Source organism: Oryzias latipes, chromosome 24 (assembly GCF_002234675.1).
Source record: "Oryzias latipes chromosome 24, ASM223467v1".
Lineage (NCBI taxonomy): Eukaryota > Metazoa > Chordata > Actinopteri > Beloniformes > Adrianichthyidae > Oryzias > Oryzias latipes.
In genome coordinates, this window is record NC_019882.2 from 16,850,293 (window position 1) to 16,872,091 (window position 21,799).

The following is a 21,799-nucleotide window of genomic DNA, read 5'->3' on the forward strand; positions in this document are numbered from 1 at the left end:
GCGTCTGGGCAGCACTAGCCAGCTGTCAGATGGACAGCACTGTGCCCACTAAAGCCAATGTGGGCAAACAAAGGTGGGGCCACCATTTTCTGCCCACATTTAAACCATATGGGGCCCACTTGGCCTTGCGGGCTGGGTGAGGATAGCAACACAGAACAGATGAATGTTGGTCGCTGCAGTAACATTGTTGACAAAATTAAGAAACAAAAAAATATATTTTTAATCCTTTCATTTGCTGTTCTCATTTCCCCCCCTTCCAAAGTCTTCTGCCCCCCTCCCACAACCCCATGTAAAATGTTCTAGCTCCGCCACTGGGATTTCCCCTTTGCCTCTGAATCGAAAGCCAACTTCAGCGCCTTTGAGGCAGCTCTGGACGCACGAGGAGGAGCAGCATCTCTCTCTCCGTGCTGCAGCGCATCCCTCCTCCTCGTCTTACTCTGGTGAAGGACCTCTGCTGCTCCACACGTAACACGCCGCGCGGCGTGACGCTTGGATGGACTCCGCCGATGCGCTTTGCTCCTCCTGTCCCCCGTTTGCTCCCTTTGAGCGCGCCTGGTTTCTCCTTTGTCGGATCGTGACGCGCTGCGTGGATTGTCTCTGAGGACCTTGAAGGGGGGGCGAGGGGGGCGGGGGGTTCTCTCGAGCCATGTGGACCCCAAACTCGTCCTTCGGTGGAGACACACTCAGGAGGCGCAGATCGACCCCGATAGACTAGAGCCTCCATCTGCTTTCTTTCTTCTCTAGAAAGAGCCTGAAAGGACGCAGCGACAGACGAGATGGTTCAGAAGAAGTAAGTGGAAAACAAGTTGTGGGAAAAAGAAAAAAGAAAAGTGCAGGATTTTAGTGTTAGATGTGTGAATTAATTTTTTCTGGAAGTTAGATCACTTCAGTGAAGATCTCTGACACTTCTTTAAACATAAAAAACATCATTTACTTGCTTGCTGATGAAGTTGGTTTTTCTGTACTAAACCTGGTCCTAAAGGACCTATTGGAGTAGTTATGTAATCCCATCTCTCTCAAGCTGTTTGGAAAAGAGATTGTGTCAAATTGTGGTACATATTTATTGAGGAAAATTCATCCAGCCGCTGTGGATGCACACCTAATAATCGTTGAGCTGGACATGAGGATGCAAAAGCTGCACATCAGAAGCTGCAGATGTTGGGAGATTATTAGTTTGTTGTTTGACTTGGTCATGTTCAACTCCAAGAGATTTTAAGGTTCTTTGGTGATGAAGAGCACACAGACATTAACTGCCTTCATCCTCACAGTGGCTGCACCTGACCTTCTTGACCCAAAGACTGCAGCCCACAACTCCAAGCCCCGCCTGTCCTTCTCAGCAAAGCCCGTGGTTCTGAACACACCAGAGGATGAGTGCGACACCCGGACCACAGTCATGAGGTGGAAAACTGTGTCTGCCATCTTCTTCCTGGTGGTGCTGTACCTCATCATCGGGGCGACGGTGTTCAGAGCGCTGGAGCAACCCCAGGAAAACTTTCAGAAACTCGCCATTCTTGAGGAAAAACTGAAGTTCCTGGACTTGCATTCCTGCGTAAATGCTTCAGAGCTGGAGGATCTGGTGAAGGTAGGCGAACACATGACTGTGTTTTTCTGTTTTGACTTCTTCATTGACAGAATGTCATTTGTCTGCAGAAAGAAGGCCTTTAAGAATTGATTCAGTTCAGTCTCCGCTGGTGAAAGTGAATACTTACCACGCTCTGATTTTAATTGAACCTCTTTTTTCTTTTTAGTCTGTATCGAATCATGTTTTACAAAAGCTTTTATCTTCTGATATGAAAGCTGTTGCCAACATTTGATGGGGACTTGGTTTTTATTTCACACCATGTCTGAGCTTTTATTTTTTCTCTTGTATACTTCAGTGCTTGAAGCACTGGAGGAAGAATAGAAGGGAAATAGAAACATACCACAATAAATACTGTTCAAAGGTTTTCTCACTGAGCCTTTTTTGTTTAGAAAAATCTTGAAAAACATTTTTTAAAAATGAATGACATAAAAAACTAAAAAGCCTGATAAGAAAATATTGTTTACACAAAAGGCAAAATAAATGTTAAATGTGAGATATTTGCTCATTTTATCCATTGAACAAGCTCACTTCAACAGTGATGCTACTGCTGGTCTCAGATTATTTGCACAGCTGCATGGTCACCATGGTGCAGCACCTCCTCTTTTCAAACAGCTGTCTGAGAATTGAGGTTCTGGATTTTTTTATATTAAATTTGGTCCTGATTTGGGTTTCCAGCTGTTGAAGAGTTGCCGATCGTCTTTGGTCTTAGCTAAGACACATAGCATTGCCTTCAATCATGAGAAATTGAAGAGACTTTGTTAAAAAAATTATTTTGAATGATCAATGGTAAATAGAAAAACGTGGACGGCAGCAGGCTGTCTCAGCAGCTTTGAGAAAAAAAGCCATGTTCTACAAAACACGTGCCACTTTGGAGCAGTACGTTTCAAAATATTGCTAAACATAATTTCAGAGTAAGAGTTGGATTTTGTTTTGCATAGTTTGGCCGGAGGTGCGACTTATACTCAAGTGTGAATAATATTGGAATAAAAAAGATAACAACAACCACTAGAGGGCACTCTAGGTTTGTGTATCAGTATTTGCTACTGAGAAGAACGCAGAAGAAGAAGCGTTGCTTAGTCTTATGCTGGACTTGCCAGGATTGTTCCAAAGGAACCCAGAGGATGAAAAATTTAATGGATTTAGTGATTTGAAGTGATATAAAGAGTTTGTGGAGTTGTTAGCATGTTTTTATGCTATGGTTGTCTGAATAATTGTCCATATGTACGCTAATGTACTAGATTCCTCCTGTGTTCGATGATGCTGAATAAACATCTGTGTTACAATAGTGAACCCTGCAGATATTCAGTCTATTATTGAAATCTATTTTGATTTATCCTTTCAGATGAATTGTCCATTTTTGTTCCAGTATTTTGTTAAATAAATGTCTCCCAAATATTTAATGATCTTTTTCCACTTATAAATGATTTTTTCTTCTTAATCGTGCATTTTTGACTGCTATGACTTATTCTCTAAAGCGTCTAAAGGCTGATGGAGTTGACCCGAAAAATTTAATGTTAATTTATTATTCGAATTGTTTCCATCATCTCCATCATGTCTGCATCTGGCGTCCATCCCTCTGCAACGCAACTCTAGCTTTACACAGAAGTTCTAGTTCCAGTCCATTGACACGTCAATTTCGATGCAAAAAGCCGGAGAAACGGAAAAAAGTTCTGATTGCAAAATATAAACTTCCAGTGTATACTTTAAAAAAAAACTAAAAAAAAACGTTATTTTAAATTTAAGTTGACATGCCCACGCAATAACACATGTTAACAGCGCGGACCACAGACCAGCGTCTGTTTTCGTCATGGATGATGAAAGTTTACTTTTGGAAGTGCAAAAACATCTATCATTTATGACACAAAGCATGTATTTTACAAGAACTAAGTCAGGAAGGAGATTCCGTGAAGTCCTATTGCTTAAGTTTTGGATGAGGTACTTGACAGGGGGGTGGCAAGAAAGGAGAAACCCCTCCTCGGAGGGGGGTGGGCAAAGAGATGCAACGAAGACAGTAAAAAACTAACTGATGATCGTGAGACAGACGCAACTCAAACAAAGATGAGGCTGTTGGCTGCACAGTTTGATGGATCACAGTTTAAGCAGAAGCTTTTCATCCTTTCTGACAGTTTTAGCATCAGCTCATTGTGTTTACTGAAAGCTTGACTCATATTGGATCTTTTTTTTCTTTGGCTTGGCTCTCAAAAAGCTGATTTGAAATCAGTTTGAGTTGGAAAAGTTCCAAAAACAAACCAACTTTGTTCCTTTGATGTTAAAAACATGTTCTTGTGGGCCCGAGTCTACTTTTTTTCTTTTTTCTTTTTGTTAAACCATAGAGTCAAATCGATTTTTTCCCCCTTTTTCTCCAAACCTTGTGAATCAAAGTATAACAATCTGTTGAAAGATGAAAACCAAAGCTTTTACTTTCAAAAACCTGAAATGAGTGTTGCCACAAAACAAACTCAATTTGAGAAATTATGCAACCAAATCAATATAAAATGGTGAAAGAGAGTCACTCAAGACCTCAGACTGCTTGAATTCATAATGTCTAGGTTGAATAATCAATAATTCATCGGAGTAGATCAGCAGGAAGAAATCTTTGGGGTTATTTAAGGATGAGGATTGGAGATTATTATTGCATATTGATATGGTTGGTACATATTTCACTGTTGGTGCAGGTTTGGTCATTATCAGAACAAATAACAACGAGATGACTAATTGCATTGGTAAAAGACATCGAGGCTAAAGTGGAGGATGTATTTCTGTTGGTGTGAGGATATGCAGAAAGTCTATCAACAAAGATTTATAGTTTTCCCGGTAAGCACTTTTGTAATGTTTTTATGAGCTTCTTTACGACATACAGGTTTGAGATTGTAAAAAGATTGTTGTTGTGATGTAGAAAATTCAGGTTGTAAGGGGCTGTAAGCTAGTGGGACGGCCTATAATCAGGGAGCTTTCATCAATGGGGAGGGAAAGATCAACAGTCCTGCCCACAATTCAGAGGTGAATTTCTAATGAGCTCCTGCTGCTCTGCAGAAACTATGTCAGAGAAAACGATGGGTTTTTGGATTTTTGCTAAAAATGGCACGTCAAATATAAAAAATACACCGGAAGAACTTTTACAATAGATCAAAAGAGGATCGGAGTGGGACTTTAACCTCCACATCTGTCACCTGTTTATCTGTAACACAATTTTCAGTTACATTTTTGGTTCTTTGGTCTGTAGTCTGTTCCTGCTGAGGCCTCAAGCCCGTCTAACTCTGTTGAATTTACTCTAGGTTTTCTTTAATGATCATTGATTATTTAGACCCCCTGGCTCCCTTTATTTTGGTTACTTTCCTCTACAAACTCTGACAGGTGCAATAAATTGCAGGATATTGATATCTGCAAGGATAAAAAAATGTAATTAACAATAGTTTACAGTTTTTGTCTTTTTATCTTTGTTGGGGATAGAGACAGAGAAAAAAATATAAAAAAAATATTCATTAAAAAGATTAAAATGTTAGACACTCCAATCGTGCATTTTCACTTCAACTAAAAAGGAGTCACATAGACAAATGTGAATATTTATATGATTATATACACATATTTTGTTTTTTTTTTATTTATGGATGACATGTTTGACTAGAAGCATTTTTGTATACATTTTTAATGCTGCATGGAAGAAAGAGAGTTAAAATGATTGTGTTTGTCTGATGATGCTTCATTTCTGACAAAAAATAAATAAATAACCTGTTGGTGTATCTACAAAACAACTTTTACAGAAATATATTTTATTTATTGCTAGGTATCATGCTATTCCAGTCATTTCTGTGCAAATGAGCTTTGCTCTGCTCCATAAGGGATTGTACCACATGACAGTTATGTGGCGTCAAGATGCTGAGTTAGTGTTTAAACACCATGATGCTTTGCTGCAGTCATCAATCGACGGTTAGATAACGACCTCCTGTCAGGGTGAAATGTGACCAGCTGAGTTATGAAATCTGGAGGCTCAAAACCCTTTAAGCAAACAGACTCCTATAAGCAAATATTTAATTCTATGTTTGCAACAAAATAAAGACAATTAACCAACAGGTGCACCAACGATAAATATGTGAGTCGGCAAGGTCAGAACAAATAACAACCTTTGAGTGGCTGAAAGCCTCTAAGGTGGACATTTGGACGTCCTTCATCTGAACAACAATGTAGTGCACAGAAGAAAAGCACTGCAGGTCTTTAGAGACAAGATTGCAGCTCCTGAAGAGGTCTGTTTGCAAACGGAACCTGAAGGGGAAGGGTCATAAAATTTGTGAGCCTCACAGCAGCTTTAAGGAGTTCCAAGAAATTTAAAGTCAACAAATCATATTATTGTAAATCAGGAGTACCTATATAGATTATTACGGCTTAATTTGCTCTTAAACGTTTCCCTGTGTGTTTTACCTGCAATTTAGCAAATATATTGGTACCCTTAAAACAATAATGACTAGATTAATAATAATCTGAGTAGAGTTAGTTGCCTCTGGGTCAAACCGTCAACCGAATTAAGGTGCTGTTTCCATCACAAACATAAGAGCTGCTTTATGTTCCTTCACAAATCCGAACACGTCTGCCTGTTTTTAAAAGCTTTAATGCTTTAGTGATTTTGGAAGAAGTGGCATCCGCTCGCTTTTACTCAATTATGTGTGCAAACAAACGTGCACTCACACAAGCAGAGGATCAGGCAACAAGACAGAGGAAGACAAAGGAGAAACTCTGTCTTAACGTTTTTGAATGCTGTCAAATACAAACAGGATTTTGTGGGTCAATTTTGGTGCAAATACAGAACAGAAGGTCAGCAAGTTCTTTTATGTAATTCCAAATTGATGATTGTATTGTTTTGTATATTATTCTTGCTTTGATAGCTTGAAATAAACCATTTCAAATCAAATCAAATGATTTTTGCACACAAAAGCAAAAACACTGAGATGCTTCTTTTGAATGTTTTCATTTGGTTTCTCTGTAAATACACTCATCTGTGTTGTAGTTTCACACTGACCTGCTGTTCTGTAGAAAGGTTTAACAAGTTACATAGGAAGATTTAAGATTTTTCTATGGTTGAATGTAATTATCTCTGATCAATAAAGTTTGCCGTTTATTAACACTTATTTAAAACTCAGACATTAATATTGAGAATACCCGTGTTCTTCTGAGATTTCCACTTTAAACAACCTTTTGATAAATCCTTAAGTTGATCTTTTTGTCTTTTGCTTTTGAGTCAATTAGAGCCTTTTAATCATGAAACAAAAAACACATTAAATGCTGTTAGAGATTGCACCACAAAACAAGCTAACTTATTATTTGTTTTAATAAAATCTTTAAAAGCAGGAGAAATTATATAGTTACCTTTGCTTTTTTTCTTTTATTTTTTTTCAGTTATGTTTTCTTATCTTTAGCCATAAAACATATTTACTCTTCTTCCAAGCCCTCCAGAAAAATTTAAAATAGCTTCACGTTGAAAGCTTTAATCAAAACTAATGAACACTTAAATATACAAGTCTTTGTAATATGAATCAATAAAAAAAAATCTTTTTTTAACTGAAAGACTGGACCATGAAGTCTATGTGCTTCATCTGAAAATGACAGATTCTCATCATTTCACTCCCCTTTTAACTGGATGTCCTTTGAAAGATCATTTTCAAAGGACATCCAGAATTCGACTTGCATCAATTGTATTTTTTTTAAGTTTCTCAGTCCATGTTTTACAAAATGCTCACTGGGGGACTCTCTAATCATATGCAGGGATCCTCTTTTTCTTCTTCTTGCTGCAGCAAGTGGTTTCAGCGGTGCGAGCAGGAGTGACTCCAACGGGAAATCTGTCACTCCAGACCAGTCTGTGGGACCTCAGTTCCTCTTTCTTCTTTGCTGGGACTGTTATCACTACAATTGGTGAGAAGCTTCATAACAGATTTCAATATTTAGATTAAAAATGAGATTTATGAGTTGTTATGAAACGTGATGGCGGCAACGTTGTCTTTGGGGACAAATGCGATTTCAAGGATAAGTCTTGCATAAAATTGCACTTATGCTAAAAAGAATATAAATTGTGAAAGCTGCTTCAAAATCATTCATAAAAACAGATAGGAGGGATAAGGTGAAAAAATTTGAATAGAAATCTATTTTTTTCCATATTAAAAAGTGACTGCCTAAAAACCCCAAAACCCTTCCTTTCTTTTTCTCTTTCCATCTGTCATCTGCAGCTGTAAGAGCCCACTTAACAGCAAAAAGAGAACACCCGCCGCACACTCACACATACTGTACGTTCTGACAGCTCATCTGCCTTTTCCAATCGGACCTTGACGGCTCTTCGTGTCTGCTCTGCGGCTCCATGATGAGCTGCGTTTCACTTCTGCGACATGCTGTCAGAGCGACCCCTCTAATGAGAAATTCCCAAAGCCTAACATTTTAATGAACCTGTTTATGAAATGCAGTGATCCTGCCCTTCAGGTCGTCATGTTCACGCAGAGCGTGTGGATGTTTAAGCTCCACGGGCTGCTCCAACTCTTCCCCAGCTTCTTTTAATCATTCTTTCATATTTGTCATTTTTTCTGCCAATTAGAACTCTAGAAACTGTTAGAGGCGCCCAAAAAACCAGATCATGTCATCTGTTCCATTGTATTTCAGGTTTCCAGAGTTTAATTATAGCTTTTACCAAACTCAAACCTTTTACATTGCTGAAACATGACGTTTGTATACACAAAAGTCGTTATATGGCTGTGCTGAAGTAAATAAAGCTTCTTTAAATTTGGGAAATAATGCGAGATAACTTTCAAGCTTCTGCTGCATCTCCTGCTGTTTCCTGGCTGAAGAGCTGCAACACTGACTTGTTCCTTTGGGATTCCTGAAGCCTCTCTCTCCTATAGTTACTACATTTAAATCAGCACAAAAAAGCATATTTACAGCATTTTATAGTTTTTCGTCCATATGAAAGACATTCTCCTTAGAAAGAGTCAGCCTGTTGCTACACTGCGGGTGAATATTACATAACCTACTCAATTTTAGAATGATGAAGGTGAAACTGGGCCCTCTTTAAGAAAATCGTATGAATTATTCAAGCAGACGATGTTCAGGTGAGGTGAAACTCCCTGAAGGACACAAAGTAATTAAAAGCCGAGCAAGTGTAAATTATTATATTTATTATATATATTATTATATATTTTTCCAGATAAAACCCAATATGACTACAAATAACTTTGTAATAAAATTTGAGCTGACTTTAAATCAGGAAACTGGTACTTTTTAAATGCTTCAAATACATGATTTTCTGCTTGGAAATTATTCCAAAGTCAGCTAATAGGTGTTAAAAACTCTTTTCAAAGATGAAGGATAAATCAATAAAAGCCTTTCTGCAGCTTGGACGAAGTAAAAACCGTCCGGTCCAACAAAAAAAAACTGTTACAAATATAGTTAATATGAATAAAGTTTAGCCTTGAATACAAAAGGGGTTTATTCAAATATACACTTCGTGTGTCAGAAGATTCATAACCCCATGTTGTAACAGTAAAATATGACCAACACAAGAGGCCTTCAGCTCTCATCTGCTTGCAGCTGTGCGACAGGACAAAAAAAAAAAGATACATTTGTGATTTTTGTGGACTTTTTTGTGCATAAATCTATATCACAGCAACCATAGATGGTGCAAGTTTCAGTATTCGAGGCTGTGAACGTATACTGTGTAAAACTGAAACAAAAACCGACAACGCCTTACCTCTCTGCTTTCGTGCGAGAGCTGCTTCAGGAAGAGGTCGGGGAAAATAAATTTTAAATGAGTCTGGGTCTTTTCAAGGATTTCTCCTTCATGCCTGAAATTTATTGAAATTCTTCCAAGCCTTTGGCATTAATAATACAGCACAAGACAGGCTATGTAAAAGTTTTCTTGTCTGTCAAAAAAAAAAAGTTTGGTTCATGGAGTTCACACTACCAGAGGGATGGGCAGAGAATCTGTAAAAACCTTTTGTTGAACATTACCTGAGAAGTTTTTTATTTATTTTTGGTTTCCCTCAGGATTTGGGAACATCTCTCCTCACACAGAAGGAGGACGGATCTTCTGTATCATTTACGCCCTACTTGGAATACCTCTTTTTGGGTTCCTGCTAGCTGGAGTTGGAGACCAGTTGGGCACCATTTTTGGGAAGGGCATCGCCAAAGTGGAGAAGATGATTGTGGTGAGACACGTCTTTTACGTGAGTTTACCTTTTTCTCCATCAGTCACAGAAAGAAGGTTTCATGTAAAAATGAAACTGACCCATAATCTAAGCATGAATAACTTTATTTTTTAAATGTACTTTTATGTCTATTTCACAGTGACCCCAACATATTTGGTAGCATTATTTAGTAAAAACTGTAAAAACAAAGAAATGCAATATTAAAAGTCTGAATTATCTGAGCCCATTTGGACTCATTAAAGCTGCTTCCATCTGCATAAGTACTTTAAACGCTTCTATATTTAAATAGGACCCAGCAGGGGGAGGTGTTACTGGACTGACCCTCAGTGTCACTCTGGTACATTGAACTGTGACCACCCCTTAACCTCCTCCATGCAGACAGCTTGCTTGATAATCTAATGATGCCAAGCATGCTGGAGCTCCTCAGACGGCTGCTCTGGCACATTTTCTCATGACTGTGTTTGGGCTTCACGCCTGAATTGAATGAATTTTGTGTTTTGGCCTTGAAAACAGCATTTGGCTTTAGCGCCTCTTAATGCTTAGACACCGCAGGGAGGCACTGGAACCTGACAGTCAGTCTCCTAATCTCATGGTGGAAACTCCAACTCAAGGCCACTGTGCTTGTCTGCTTTGTTTGGTTGGTTCTGCTGCTCCAAACAGCAGCTGAATCAAATCGAATGATGTAAATATGCGTGAGGAACAATAATCTGTGAAGCAGTAAGGATAAGTGAAATGACAACATTGGAAAAGGATGCAACATGTAACCTTACAGAATTCAGAGTGCTATCGCAGATGCACTTTCAAGTTATGTACTTGATTTGAAGGATCATGCATAAAAAATGAAGGATTCAAGAATTAAACCCTGTGGGACTCCATATGTGTGCTCGTTTGTAATCAAAAAAGACCTAACTGTAAATCTAGAGTTTATTATTTGATCTTGGAGGAAGAATAGCAAGTTATCTATTCATTTAGATATTTAGTTTTCATTAAATGTTGACAAAGCTGAAACAAAAGTCTCCAGTTTTAGTGTTGCAGTTTCATTATAACAGCATGGACAACTGCTTTGTTCCTGCAGAAATCCATTAAGATCTGAATTTGCTCTTGTCTTTGCTGCTCCTTGGAGAGCAAGAGGTGCTGAAGTCTCATCTGAAACAATAGAACCAGATCCAGAACAGCTTTATTGTTCCCCTAGAAAAAATTTAAAGCTTTGTTTTTAGCTTTTTCCATTTTATATTGTTACATTCTCCTTGTATTTTGTACATCACAAAAAGAGCTTCCCAATCTACTGATCTGTGTTCTGTTGGCTCTTTATAGTTCCACCTTCAGACACACTCTGCTCCGGGCTTATGTAACTGAAGGGGAAAGGGCATGATGCACAGCAAACCAGCTGAGAGCCGTCACCTCGAGTGGAAAGGCTGCACAGACATGAGCTGCATGCGGAATTTATTTTCCAAGATGAGACAACTATGGCAGAAAAGCAACTCAAGAGCTCAAATGGACTTGACATTTCCACAGTTACAGTAGACTGAGCTACTCTTCAGGCTGTAACTGTTCAGGACACCAACTATACAACAACTCTATAGAGCAAAACAGAAAAAGAATAGAATATGCCCTTTTAGCCCTTCTGCTTTGAATTTTAGTTACACTTACTTGATTGGATAAATGCTGAGACACTTTCTCTCAAACAAAACTGAAATTGTGTTCATAAAATCTTCAGCAAGCTTTCAGCTACTGCAGCCATTGCAGGATGGAAACTCAGTTTAATAGCTTTTGAACATTTACTGAAAATGAATGGGAAAAGCTTTCAAATCTTTAAAGACTCTTAGAACCAAGATCTCCAAACTTTCAGCTGGAAAGGTTGTGTGCAGCTTAAACAGTTTAGCAGAGATTAGGCTCTGCTTAAGTGTTTTTATATGATTGTGGATAAAATTGTTAAAAATTAATTCTGACTGATTTAGAGTTTCTAAAGGATTTCTATCCATGATTTTAGGGCTGATGACATGATACTGGTACCTTTATCAAAGCTCGACCGTTTTTTGTCTTTTTAACATTTTTAAGTAAGTCAACCCAATCACTCAAAAATATTTTAGCTATATTCTACTTTCTTCATCAAATTGTCTCTATTTTCATTCATTTTGTACTTCATGTACTTGAATAAGCTATTAGACTGTTTTTCTGCTGTTTTGCAACCTGTTGTATTTTTAGGTTTAATGTTTCTATCCGTCACATTACATTAATGAGCATTTGTAATGTTTTAAGACTATGTAAGCCTTTCTCCACATCTTTTAGTGTCATTAATGAACTGTTTTAATGGTTAGCGTTCATAATGTAAATTTTCTATTTGTTTTTTTAAGTAATTAAATCATTTATCTGGTTCTGTTCCTGTCATGGACTCACCTGGATTGAGTTTTTAATCATCGCAGCTTCTCTTTTTGTTAACTTTTCAGCAGGAAATGTAATTAAATGCTTTTCAGTTACTTATGATCTTTTGATCTCATCTGCCTTTTGTTATAACAATATGTACATATACCGCATCTTTCGTAGCATGGCATCTTTTTTTTATATAGTTTGGCCTGGGGTGTGACTTATAGATGACTTTTTCTCTTCTTTATTGTGCTTTTTTTTGCTGCTGCAACTGGTACTCTGGAGAGACTTGCAGTGCAAATACAGTTATCTAGTGTCATTATTTGGGTTTGTTAGTTTAATTCATAATATCATACCAAATCATAGTTGATAGAAAACTTCTTCATGTTTCAGCTTTACATGTTTAAAACATAAATATTCTGTGTTTTTGTTTAACTAAGGCATGTTTCAGTTAATTTAATCAATTGTTTTAAGCTATCGCCCACCTCTGCTTTGTCAGCAACTTCAAATGACAAGATCCATTTGACTCTTGTTTTTCAGTCTGTTCCCTTCTCTCCATAATTGTTCCTTCAGAAGTGGAAAGTCAGCCAGACGAAAATCCGAGTCATCTCCACGCTGCTCTTCATCCTGTTCGGGTGCCTCATTTTCGTGGCCCTGCCTGCTGTCATCTTCAAGCACATCGAAGGCTGGAGCACCCTCGAATCCATCTACTTTGTCGTCATCACGCTCACCACCATCGGTTTTGGAGACTTTGTCGCAGGAGAAAAAGGTCACCTGACTGAGGGTATGTCACATTTCATGTTAATTCATGGTTGGCTGTGATTTGCACGTCTGCCACCCGGATAAGAATGAGTGTATTTTTAGCCGAGTGATTCTTCAGCCAGCTTGACTCAGACATTTGCTGGGTGGTAATAATCCTCCCACTGCTGTAATTTTCTTCTGTAGTTCATTCTTCGTTTGTGATGCTTTTTCCTTTATTTCTCTTACTCTACAAAGCAATTATGAGTTAAATCTAATCTTTGCTGCAAGAAAGTAATTAATGAAATGTTGTTGATGAGTATTTAATAGGATTTATTTCAATCAGTGGGAATTAGGGGTGTAAGGACTCATTTTATTGGATTCTTAACATAATTTGTGATTGACCATACGACTCATAATCTATCTATATTGGTTCATTTAGAATGAGATCCAATTAAATCCAAATTCACTGACCTAAAATCTATCCAGGACATCTTTAGCTAAAAATTCAGCTAGTGTGACTTTTGACTTGAACGTGTGTTCGAGCGACCACTTTCAATGAAAAGTATATAAAAATGTATGTAAATGTGTTACGGACTTCGGTATTTAAAACCCTGGCGTTCATGCATCGCTACACAAGTTTTAAAGTTAGTTTTTTTGGACACTTGGAATAAATTACATGGCAATTCAGCACATGTAAAAAGTTAAGCCAGTAGAACTTTGATCAGTTGAGTACTGAGATTTGGTAGTGACCAATGGAAATTGTTATTTTCAAAACACAGAAGTACTAACCATTTGACACCAAGTCTTTCATATAACGGAATAGAGCTTTGAAAGAAAAAAACCTGGAGCAAGATTTACGAGATTCGTGAGATTTGCACCACTTCGACATTTCTCACCAAGCCTCTTGCAACTGTGAGTACATGAGCTAGTATTGGGTAGCGAAGGACCTGTGTGAACACCGTATGCTTAAAGCACGTTTGAAAACCCAAATGGGGTATACACATACCCGGAACGAAGCATCAGAGAACAGTGCAGGTGAAGTTTTCCAGATTCCTTGTGTTTTTTGCAAGATAATAAAGTGTAAATGAAATATGTGTCCCAAACAAACAAGTAAACAAGAATGAATGAATGTCAAATCCATTCACATTTTAGTTTCCTACAGTTCAGTCCATTGTTGTTTTCCCACATCCAAATAATTCAAAGGGAACATTTTTCAGAATATTCAACAACACTGTATGGTCATGTGACTTTGCTAAACTTGCTAAAGTGTTTCCACACATTGGAGTGGAATGATGGACTGATCAGTTTTTGCTGCATCACATGTATGTTGTCCGCTGTGATGGTACCTGGTCGTTCTTACATTATAGTAAAATATACCTACCAAGTCTCATCCAAATGGTATTTTCCAATATAGATCAAAATTGATTTTTTTTTTCATTTTGAAAATATTTTATAGCGGTATAGGTCAATTTGATTACCAATTTGTCTCAGAGAGATTGATCTGAGACAATCATATTTTGATTAATTAAATTAAGGTCATGAATCACTAAACCCCTTGAAGGAATTCAAGTATACATTTTATTTTTTAAAGTAAGTTCCAAGAAAAATTGTTACCAGTGTAAAATTGTGAAATAGTTACCCAAAACATTAAATAATAATTCCACTACATTTTTAAAGCTACATTAAATGCATTTGTTTTATTTACTTGATTCACAAGGGGTATAAGCAGGAAAAAAGAGAATAGCGTGGGAGTAACTAGCATATGTTCAGGTTGGACTCTGTGTTTGACTGAACCCACTTGGCAAACAACTGAACAGATTGCAAAAATCTGGAACACAGAGCTGCTAAATGAAACTTCACTCTGCAGGCCTAATGATTATAGATTACATTACCTCCAGCAGTCCCCCTGAGTTACAGTAAACTAATTAGCTAGGACTGCTGTTTTAAAAAAAACAACCTAATGGATCATCATTAGGGAACACAACACACTCTGGGCAGCATATATATATATATATATATATATATATATATATATATATATATATATATATATATATATATATATATATATATATATATATATATATATATATATATATATATATATATATATATATATGTATATGTATATGTATATATATATATATATGTATATGTATATGTATATATATATATATATATATATATATATATATATATATATATATATATATATATATGTATATGTATATAAGTCTTTTGGCAGTTCTTTGGACTTTTTTTGCAGCAAACTTTAACTCAATACTCACTCCAACACGTCCTCTCAAGCAGTGGGATACTGGGAATTTGGGTTTTGATTTTATTACAGTGCTAGTATCGCTGATATCGATATCAACACTGGGGATACTATTAATCTTAATTTTCTAAATATATGTCCTCCATCGTGACAAAAATGCCACAAGAACATGTTAAAACGCCAAAAACACCTAATTAAATTGGAGTGTGTTTTTAAAAAAGTGAAGAGCATTAGGAACATTTAGAAAAAACATCAGAAAAAGCTGTAGATAATCAGTATAAAAGTGATAGCACTCATTGTTTGTAAATACTTAATAACTTAAAACCTAATGGCAACAAATACAGAAAAACAGCACTGGGCCAAAAATAGAGCCTTGTTGGACCCCAGAGATGAGAATAGCTGTAGTGAAAGAAAAATCATTAAGTGTTACTTTAAAGGTTCTGCAAGAAAGATATGACTTAAGCCACGAGGGGACGGTCGGCTGAGATAGATATCTGATAAATATAGAATGATCTACACTGTCAAACACTGCCATAATATCCGGCATCAGGACCAGCTGAACAGGCTTTTTGGAGATAAAACTAATTTGGCTTTTTCAGGAGTGTAGACTCAGTAGTGTGTTTTGATCTAAAACCAGATAGAATTGTTTTCTAAAATAAGATTTTCTAACAACTGAGTGCAGCCATTTAAAAAAAAAACTTTAAAAAATCTTGCATAAAAATGATAAAAAAGAAAAATTTGAAGATAAATCAAAAACACGGATAGAGCTTCTTTTTTTTTAAAGAAGCTTGATAACAGCAAATGTATTCCTACCTAGAACCCTGTATGAAATGAGACAGCTGTTAATAGAAAACAATAGAACTGTTCCCTTACTACAGTACGTGACACAATTCTGCTGTAAGATGGACCTCTTTGAAAGGTTTGGATGCCATTATGTCTAAAGGACAATAGAGACATCTTCTACACATTTTGAGGATGTTAAGAAAGAAAGAAATGTTTATCAATATAAAAATAAAGGAGCAGGAAAGCTTACTTTTGAAGCTGTCATAGACCAGCTCTCTGTCCGACTCATAAAACCTTTGTTGTTTTGTTCTATGTTTTTTTTCTGCAGGTGGGTCAGAGAGCCTAGAATACCTCAACTACTACAAACCTGTGGTGTGGTTCTGGATCCTGGTCGGTTTGGCATACTTTGCTGCTGTGCTCAGTATGATTGGAGACTGGTTTAGGGTCATCTCAAAGAAAACTAAAGAGGAGGTAAGAAAAAGATCATTTCCAATGTCACAATGTAAACACAAGCAGGGGACTGGAAAACTGCACAGAAACAAAGGGGGTAGTTTCAGAAGGTCAAAGATAACAAGGCAACTGACAGCAAAGTTCATGGTTTATCTAATGTGGAAACACAGCCCTTGACTTATATCTTATTGGAGGCCATGTCGTGCTGATTAATCTTTACTGTATAAATGTATAACAATAAATCCACTTGCACTGCCCTCAATATGTAACAAGCTATTTCTTGTGTTGCTCCGCCCCTGCTGACACACTGTCTCCTCTGATTGATTGTCTACTCAGAGTTTAACATTATCTTTCATGTAGACAACCATCTTTTCCTTCGACAATTTCATACCAGTCAATTATTTACAGTGCTATTCAGCTGGTTGGTTTGTCTTCTATAAGAAAAATATAGAACAGTTTTAAAACAAAGCATAACCTATTTCATCATTGTACATTTACGACAATGCTCAGTGATGGCTGAAACACACCCATTGGCACCCATTGTGTTGTGTATATTTTCAGCAGATTCCTGGCTAACACCTCATTAAAGAAGCAGCTTTCTGGACAAAATTATCGACATCTTTTAGTTGCGTTCTAAAAATAAGCAGCGATAGGTGAAATCCTCAAAGTAGGATTATAGATGTTTTAAAGCCATAAAACCCCTCACTACACACTTAATACACTTTTATCAGACAGACTTAAAGTTTAAACCTTTGTAGAAAAATAAGTCTAAGATTATAGAATGAAAATAAAGATCTCCTCGCGATTCAAAATTTATGTGGATTTGGCAAGTTGTACACATTCTGTACAATCAATCACGGAGGAGATTGATTGACAACGTCAACAGCCAATCAGTACTCAGAGTACCCACATAACCAGTGCAAGACCACGAAAGGTGAACCGCATTATTGCAAGGGACCACTGTACTAGAATTGTTCACAAAGTTGACTTCTGTAAAATAGTTCAAACAAATCCTTCCACAGCTGTTTCTCTATTTAGGAAAATAAACTGCATCCACTGCAGTATGAAATAAAGAAAGGACTCTTGGTAACAAAGGACAGTTGTCTCTCACAGCTAAAACCACACATCTGAAGCATCCTGAAGTATCTAAAAAGTGTTGCATAACCCATTTTCCCTTGCTGAATTCTGTGACAACTAACGTTTTGCGACCAGCTGAACCACCTCCTGGGGCGTCCTGACCTATCAGACATTCATTGACATTTGATTATTCAAATCTCCTCCTCATAATTGGCTAAATCACACCCCAATTTAATTAAAAGGCTCATTTGGATCTTTTGATAGCATTTTTTGTACACAATGTTCAGGCTAAATCTTTAGCTGAAAAACTAAATCATTTAGCGAAAGATGCATCACTTTAAATCCATTAAACACACTTATTTTTTTACAGCAGTTACTCTAATACGTTGTTTACCAAATGAGCATAAATAAAATATTACAAGCTGGGGGACAAATGCAGTAAGTTCAAAGATGTGCTCATGGCAACAGACCAAACTGACCTCCAGGTTTTCAGGTTCACTCCTAAAGACATAAATCTAAAGTGATGAGCATCCAGGCTGGCATTGCCGTTTGAAGTAAACACCATCTCCTTAAGGATACCTGTTAGTGCCAAGTGAAAAATAAACTGCTCTACTGACATCACTTACATTCAAAGGGCTGGGGGCAGCCACCGATTTTAGTTCTTTGTTCAGTGACATAGGAAAGAGAAGGTTGCAGTCATTTTTAAGTGCACAGCTGTGGAGGCTAAGCTCTGCAGAGAATTAAATTACTAAGAAAAGGTTTTCATCGAGAGGGCTGGTGGTGCAGGAGGCGGGGTGACAGTGAGCAAAGAGCAAGGATGGAGATGAGTATTGTTTCTCCATGTGCTCTCACATGTGCTATGCATTAAGACTCAAGGACTTCCCCACCTTCACCTCAAAGAAGAATAACTCAGCCTGGTGAAGGAGGTCTAATTCATTCTGAAGGTGAAGCGTTTCTGCAAACATGAATACAATAAACAGCCCACAAATGTTTTTGCTGGGGAGGAAGCGGTTCACACAAGGTTCAACTAGAAAAACGGGAACTCAAAGGATTCAAATGATGCATCAAAAGATGACTTTTATCGCAGACATCTGTTTTCTGCCTGGCAAACATTCAGCATCTGCTGTGATTACAGTAATTACACGGGACAGTCATCTGTTCTCCTCGGTTATACATTTATTTTTGATTTTCACATATCCTGTTGACATTTCTGACAAAGTGACCATTAACTGCAACCACTCGGTGAAGGTTATGAAGTTCATTTGTGTGCTTCGTTAATGTGTCGGAGTGCTTCAGGAAAGAGCTGCTCGATACATGTCTAAGGAAATGAATTAACTTACAATTTCTTTGATAATTGGTCAATCGTTCCTCATAAGGCTTAAAGACCCACTTAGATGAAAATCCTGTTTTAGATGCTTTTAAGATGTTCTTGTGGCATTTAGCATACTTCTAGCATGATGATGGAGGACATATATAAATAAAATTCAGAGTTAAATTGCCTCAAAGTGAAAATTTTAGTTGGAAAAAGCTTGTAGGTGGGACGTAGAAGCTAGTCACCCGCTCCCTGCTCTAAACCATTCTCACTTGTGGACGACTAGATTCATGTATATCTTTTTTTTCCTGGTCCAAGCTGGTATCTTTCTCAAAACTGTACGGCTGGATAGCTCCAAAATTGCTTTGTATTTTTGTTACACTGGTAATGTGAGGTTGGGGGTGTTAGGGGCTGTAAGCTAGCGGGAGAGAGTGTAGACGAATGGATGATGGTCAGAGTTAAATTTCTAATCAACCACTGCCGCTCTGTAGAAACTATGTCCTAAAACGACACAGGTTTTTGGATTTAGCCGGAAACGTCACACATGTATTTATAAGACCACTGGGAATTCTTTTACAACAGATCAAAAGAGGACTGGAGGGGCACTTTAACAACCCTTTCACGACACTCTGCATGACTGAGAGCTGGTCAGACTCTGTGTTTGGCAGGGCAGATAACAAACTATAGATTAAAAGGAACACTTTGCCGTGGTTGCTTTTGGTGACAATATTCCTTGTTGCTCTGCAGGTTGGAGAGTTTCGTGCACACGCTGCCGAGTGGACAGCCAATGTATCCGCTGAGTTCAAAGAGACCCGCAGGCGGCTCAGCGTCGACATTTATGACAGGTTTCAGCGAGCGGCATCCATCAAGCGCAAGCTGTCATCCGAGCTGGGAATGAACACGTCCCTCAACCCTGAAATCACTCCTGGCAAGAGAACGTTGTCAGCCAACCTTTGTGAGGACAGAGATGCCTACCCTAACCTGACTCTCTCGCTCAGTCCCGTTCCCGGCGCCCTGACCCGGAACGGCAGCCTGTTCTTGAACGGGCTCAGCCCAGACTACGCCGACCGGCAGGAAGTTGCCATTGTTGAAAACCTCAAATGAGAAGCAGAAAGTTTTTTTTTATTCTAACAGAACTGATTGGTATTGGAAACACAAACATGCGCCTGTGCTAATCGATTGAGCGTCACCCACGCCGTGCCCGTCTGCGCTCATTACGGAGATTGTTTTTCTCAAGCACAGATCAATCCTCAAGCTGTGCGCAACCGTGCGCCGGTCTGTCCCACACAGTCACAAAGAAAGGACTATATACATAAATTAAAAAAGAAATATTTCTGTTTCCCTGCCAGTCTGATTGGCAGCCTTGTCACTGAGCCAAGCTGAAGAATGTTTTTCCCTGGCTGGAACAAAAGATTGTATCTGAGGCGGGAAGGAAACAAAGGCCCGCATCCTTTCCGCATGAAAAACACGTGTGCATTCGGATATAGGAAGCAATAGATGCGTCTTTGTTAACAGCTGTTTGGGTTTCTACTAAGAGAATCCTCTACAGACTGGGAGTCTTGTGCCGGAGGAAAAGTCTTTTTTTTGTCCTGTTTTCTTCTGTCATTTTCTTACATTGTATGGATCCGTATGCCTTGCATTCACCGGTCTGTCGTCCCTCACTGAAGCAATGAATGTTTTTAGATTTCATCTCAAGTAATAATCCACCAGTGCCTTATTGAAAATCCCAGTGAACACTGAACAGCAACGACTTCTAAACAGCTGAGAAGCTTTTTCTGAAGCTCAGTTGTGATAATGTTTTTAGCATGTTATTTAACGCTCCCAAGCCCTCCTCCGTTTTAAGAAGAGTATTTAGTATGCATGAGACACGAGTGGACAAACTGAGATGAGTGCTGCACCGCTCCACCCTACTCCACCTTCAACCAAAGGAAAGATCCCGATCTTCAGTCTGATTGGAGCATGCTGAGTGATTTATTTTTAAATCTCCTGCACTTTTTCCCATGAAACTGGAACACAGAACATTATTTTCTGCATATGAATGTTAAGGTCTTTCATATTTTGCCAGTACTGAATGTACACCACCAGAAACCTTTTCACTCTTTGTGTTCAACTGCCAACACTCAACTCTGTAGAGGTGACTGAAGCACATAGGAATAGATGCATTACTCTAAACAAAGCCCCTCTGTGGCTAAATGTGATTGAAATAAATTAATTAGGAGGATTGCTTCTTACACAAAGTAAAAATCTGCTTGTTGTTTATGGTGCATGCTTAGGGCCTTAAACACTCCTGTTGCTTTTATTATATTCAGCATCTGTTATGTAAAAGGTTTCTTTCAGTGTCAGATCCTGTTGCAGCAGGAAATAAAAACAAGTTCCAGAGTAAAATCATGTTTAAGTTATAAATAAAACTTCTCAAAATTCACAGAAACTCATTACATTTTTGTTTCTGATTAGTTCTCATGTAGTCAGGTTACTAACGGCTTTTTCTCAGATAACATGATTATCATGTAAACTGGAAGTTTAGTTTTAAAGGGCCTCTATCATGCTATGCTTTAGGCTTTTATAGTAAATAATATCCGTGTAATTGAAAATATATTACCTTTTGTACACATTAAATTTTAGTTTTATTAGTTTTCTCTTTTAATTCTTTTACAACCCAGAAGTAAGACGACTCGATCTCTGAGGCTCCGCCTTTCGCTAGTTATGGGTACCGCCCATTTCATGACGTCAACCTATAATGGGCCTCGGTAGTCTGTCAACGAAAACAAACAACATCCAAACTTTTGCAAAGATGGATGTGCATATTGTGCTTATAAAAGGAAAGCGTTTTAGCCGATCAGCGATAAAACGCACGTGGGTGTGTGTGTGTTAGCCTGGAGGCAGACTCTTCCTGTTCTCACTTTGTTATGTCACAATGTGAGGACCCACTTGTTTTCATGGATTGGGAGGGGCTGGGGCTCAGAGCACAGGTTTTTAGCGGAATACTAAGAGTGAAGGGGAAAATGGATTTTGCATGATATAACCCCTTCAAAAACCAC

At 38.0% G+C, this 21,799-nt stretch overlaps 1 protein-coding gene across 2 annotated transcripts; it reads left to right on the forward strand.

Annotated features, from left to right (window-relative positions):
• Positions 1-299: 299 nt before the first annotated feature.
• Positions 300-21,183, forward strand: kcnk2 (potassium two pore domain channel subfamily K member 2). Of its 2 annotated transcripts, none has more exons than XM_004083754.4 (7): positions 300-790; positions 1,269-1,582; positions 7,366-7,483; positions 9,599-9,759; positions 12,697-12,907; positions 16,251-16,393; positions 19,509-21,183. In XM_004083754.4, coding segments are annotated over exons 1-7 (1,305 nt in total). In that variant the 5' UTR covers positions 300-789; the 3' UTR covers positions 19,866-21,183. The 2 variants fall into 2 exon arrangements, with proteins under 2 accessions (XP_004083802.2, XP_011490240.1); XM_011491938.3 differs by having other exon boundaries at positions 301-790; positions 9,599-9,777.
• The last annotated feature ends 616 nt before the right edge of the window (positions 21,184-21,799 follow it).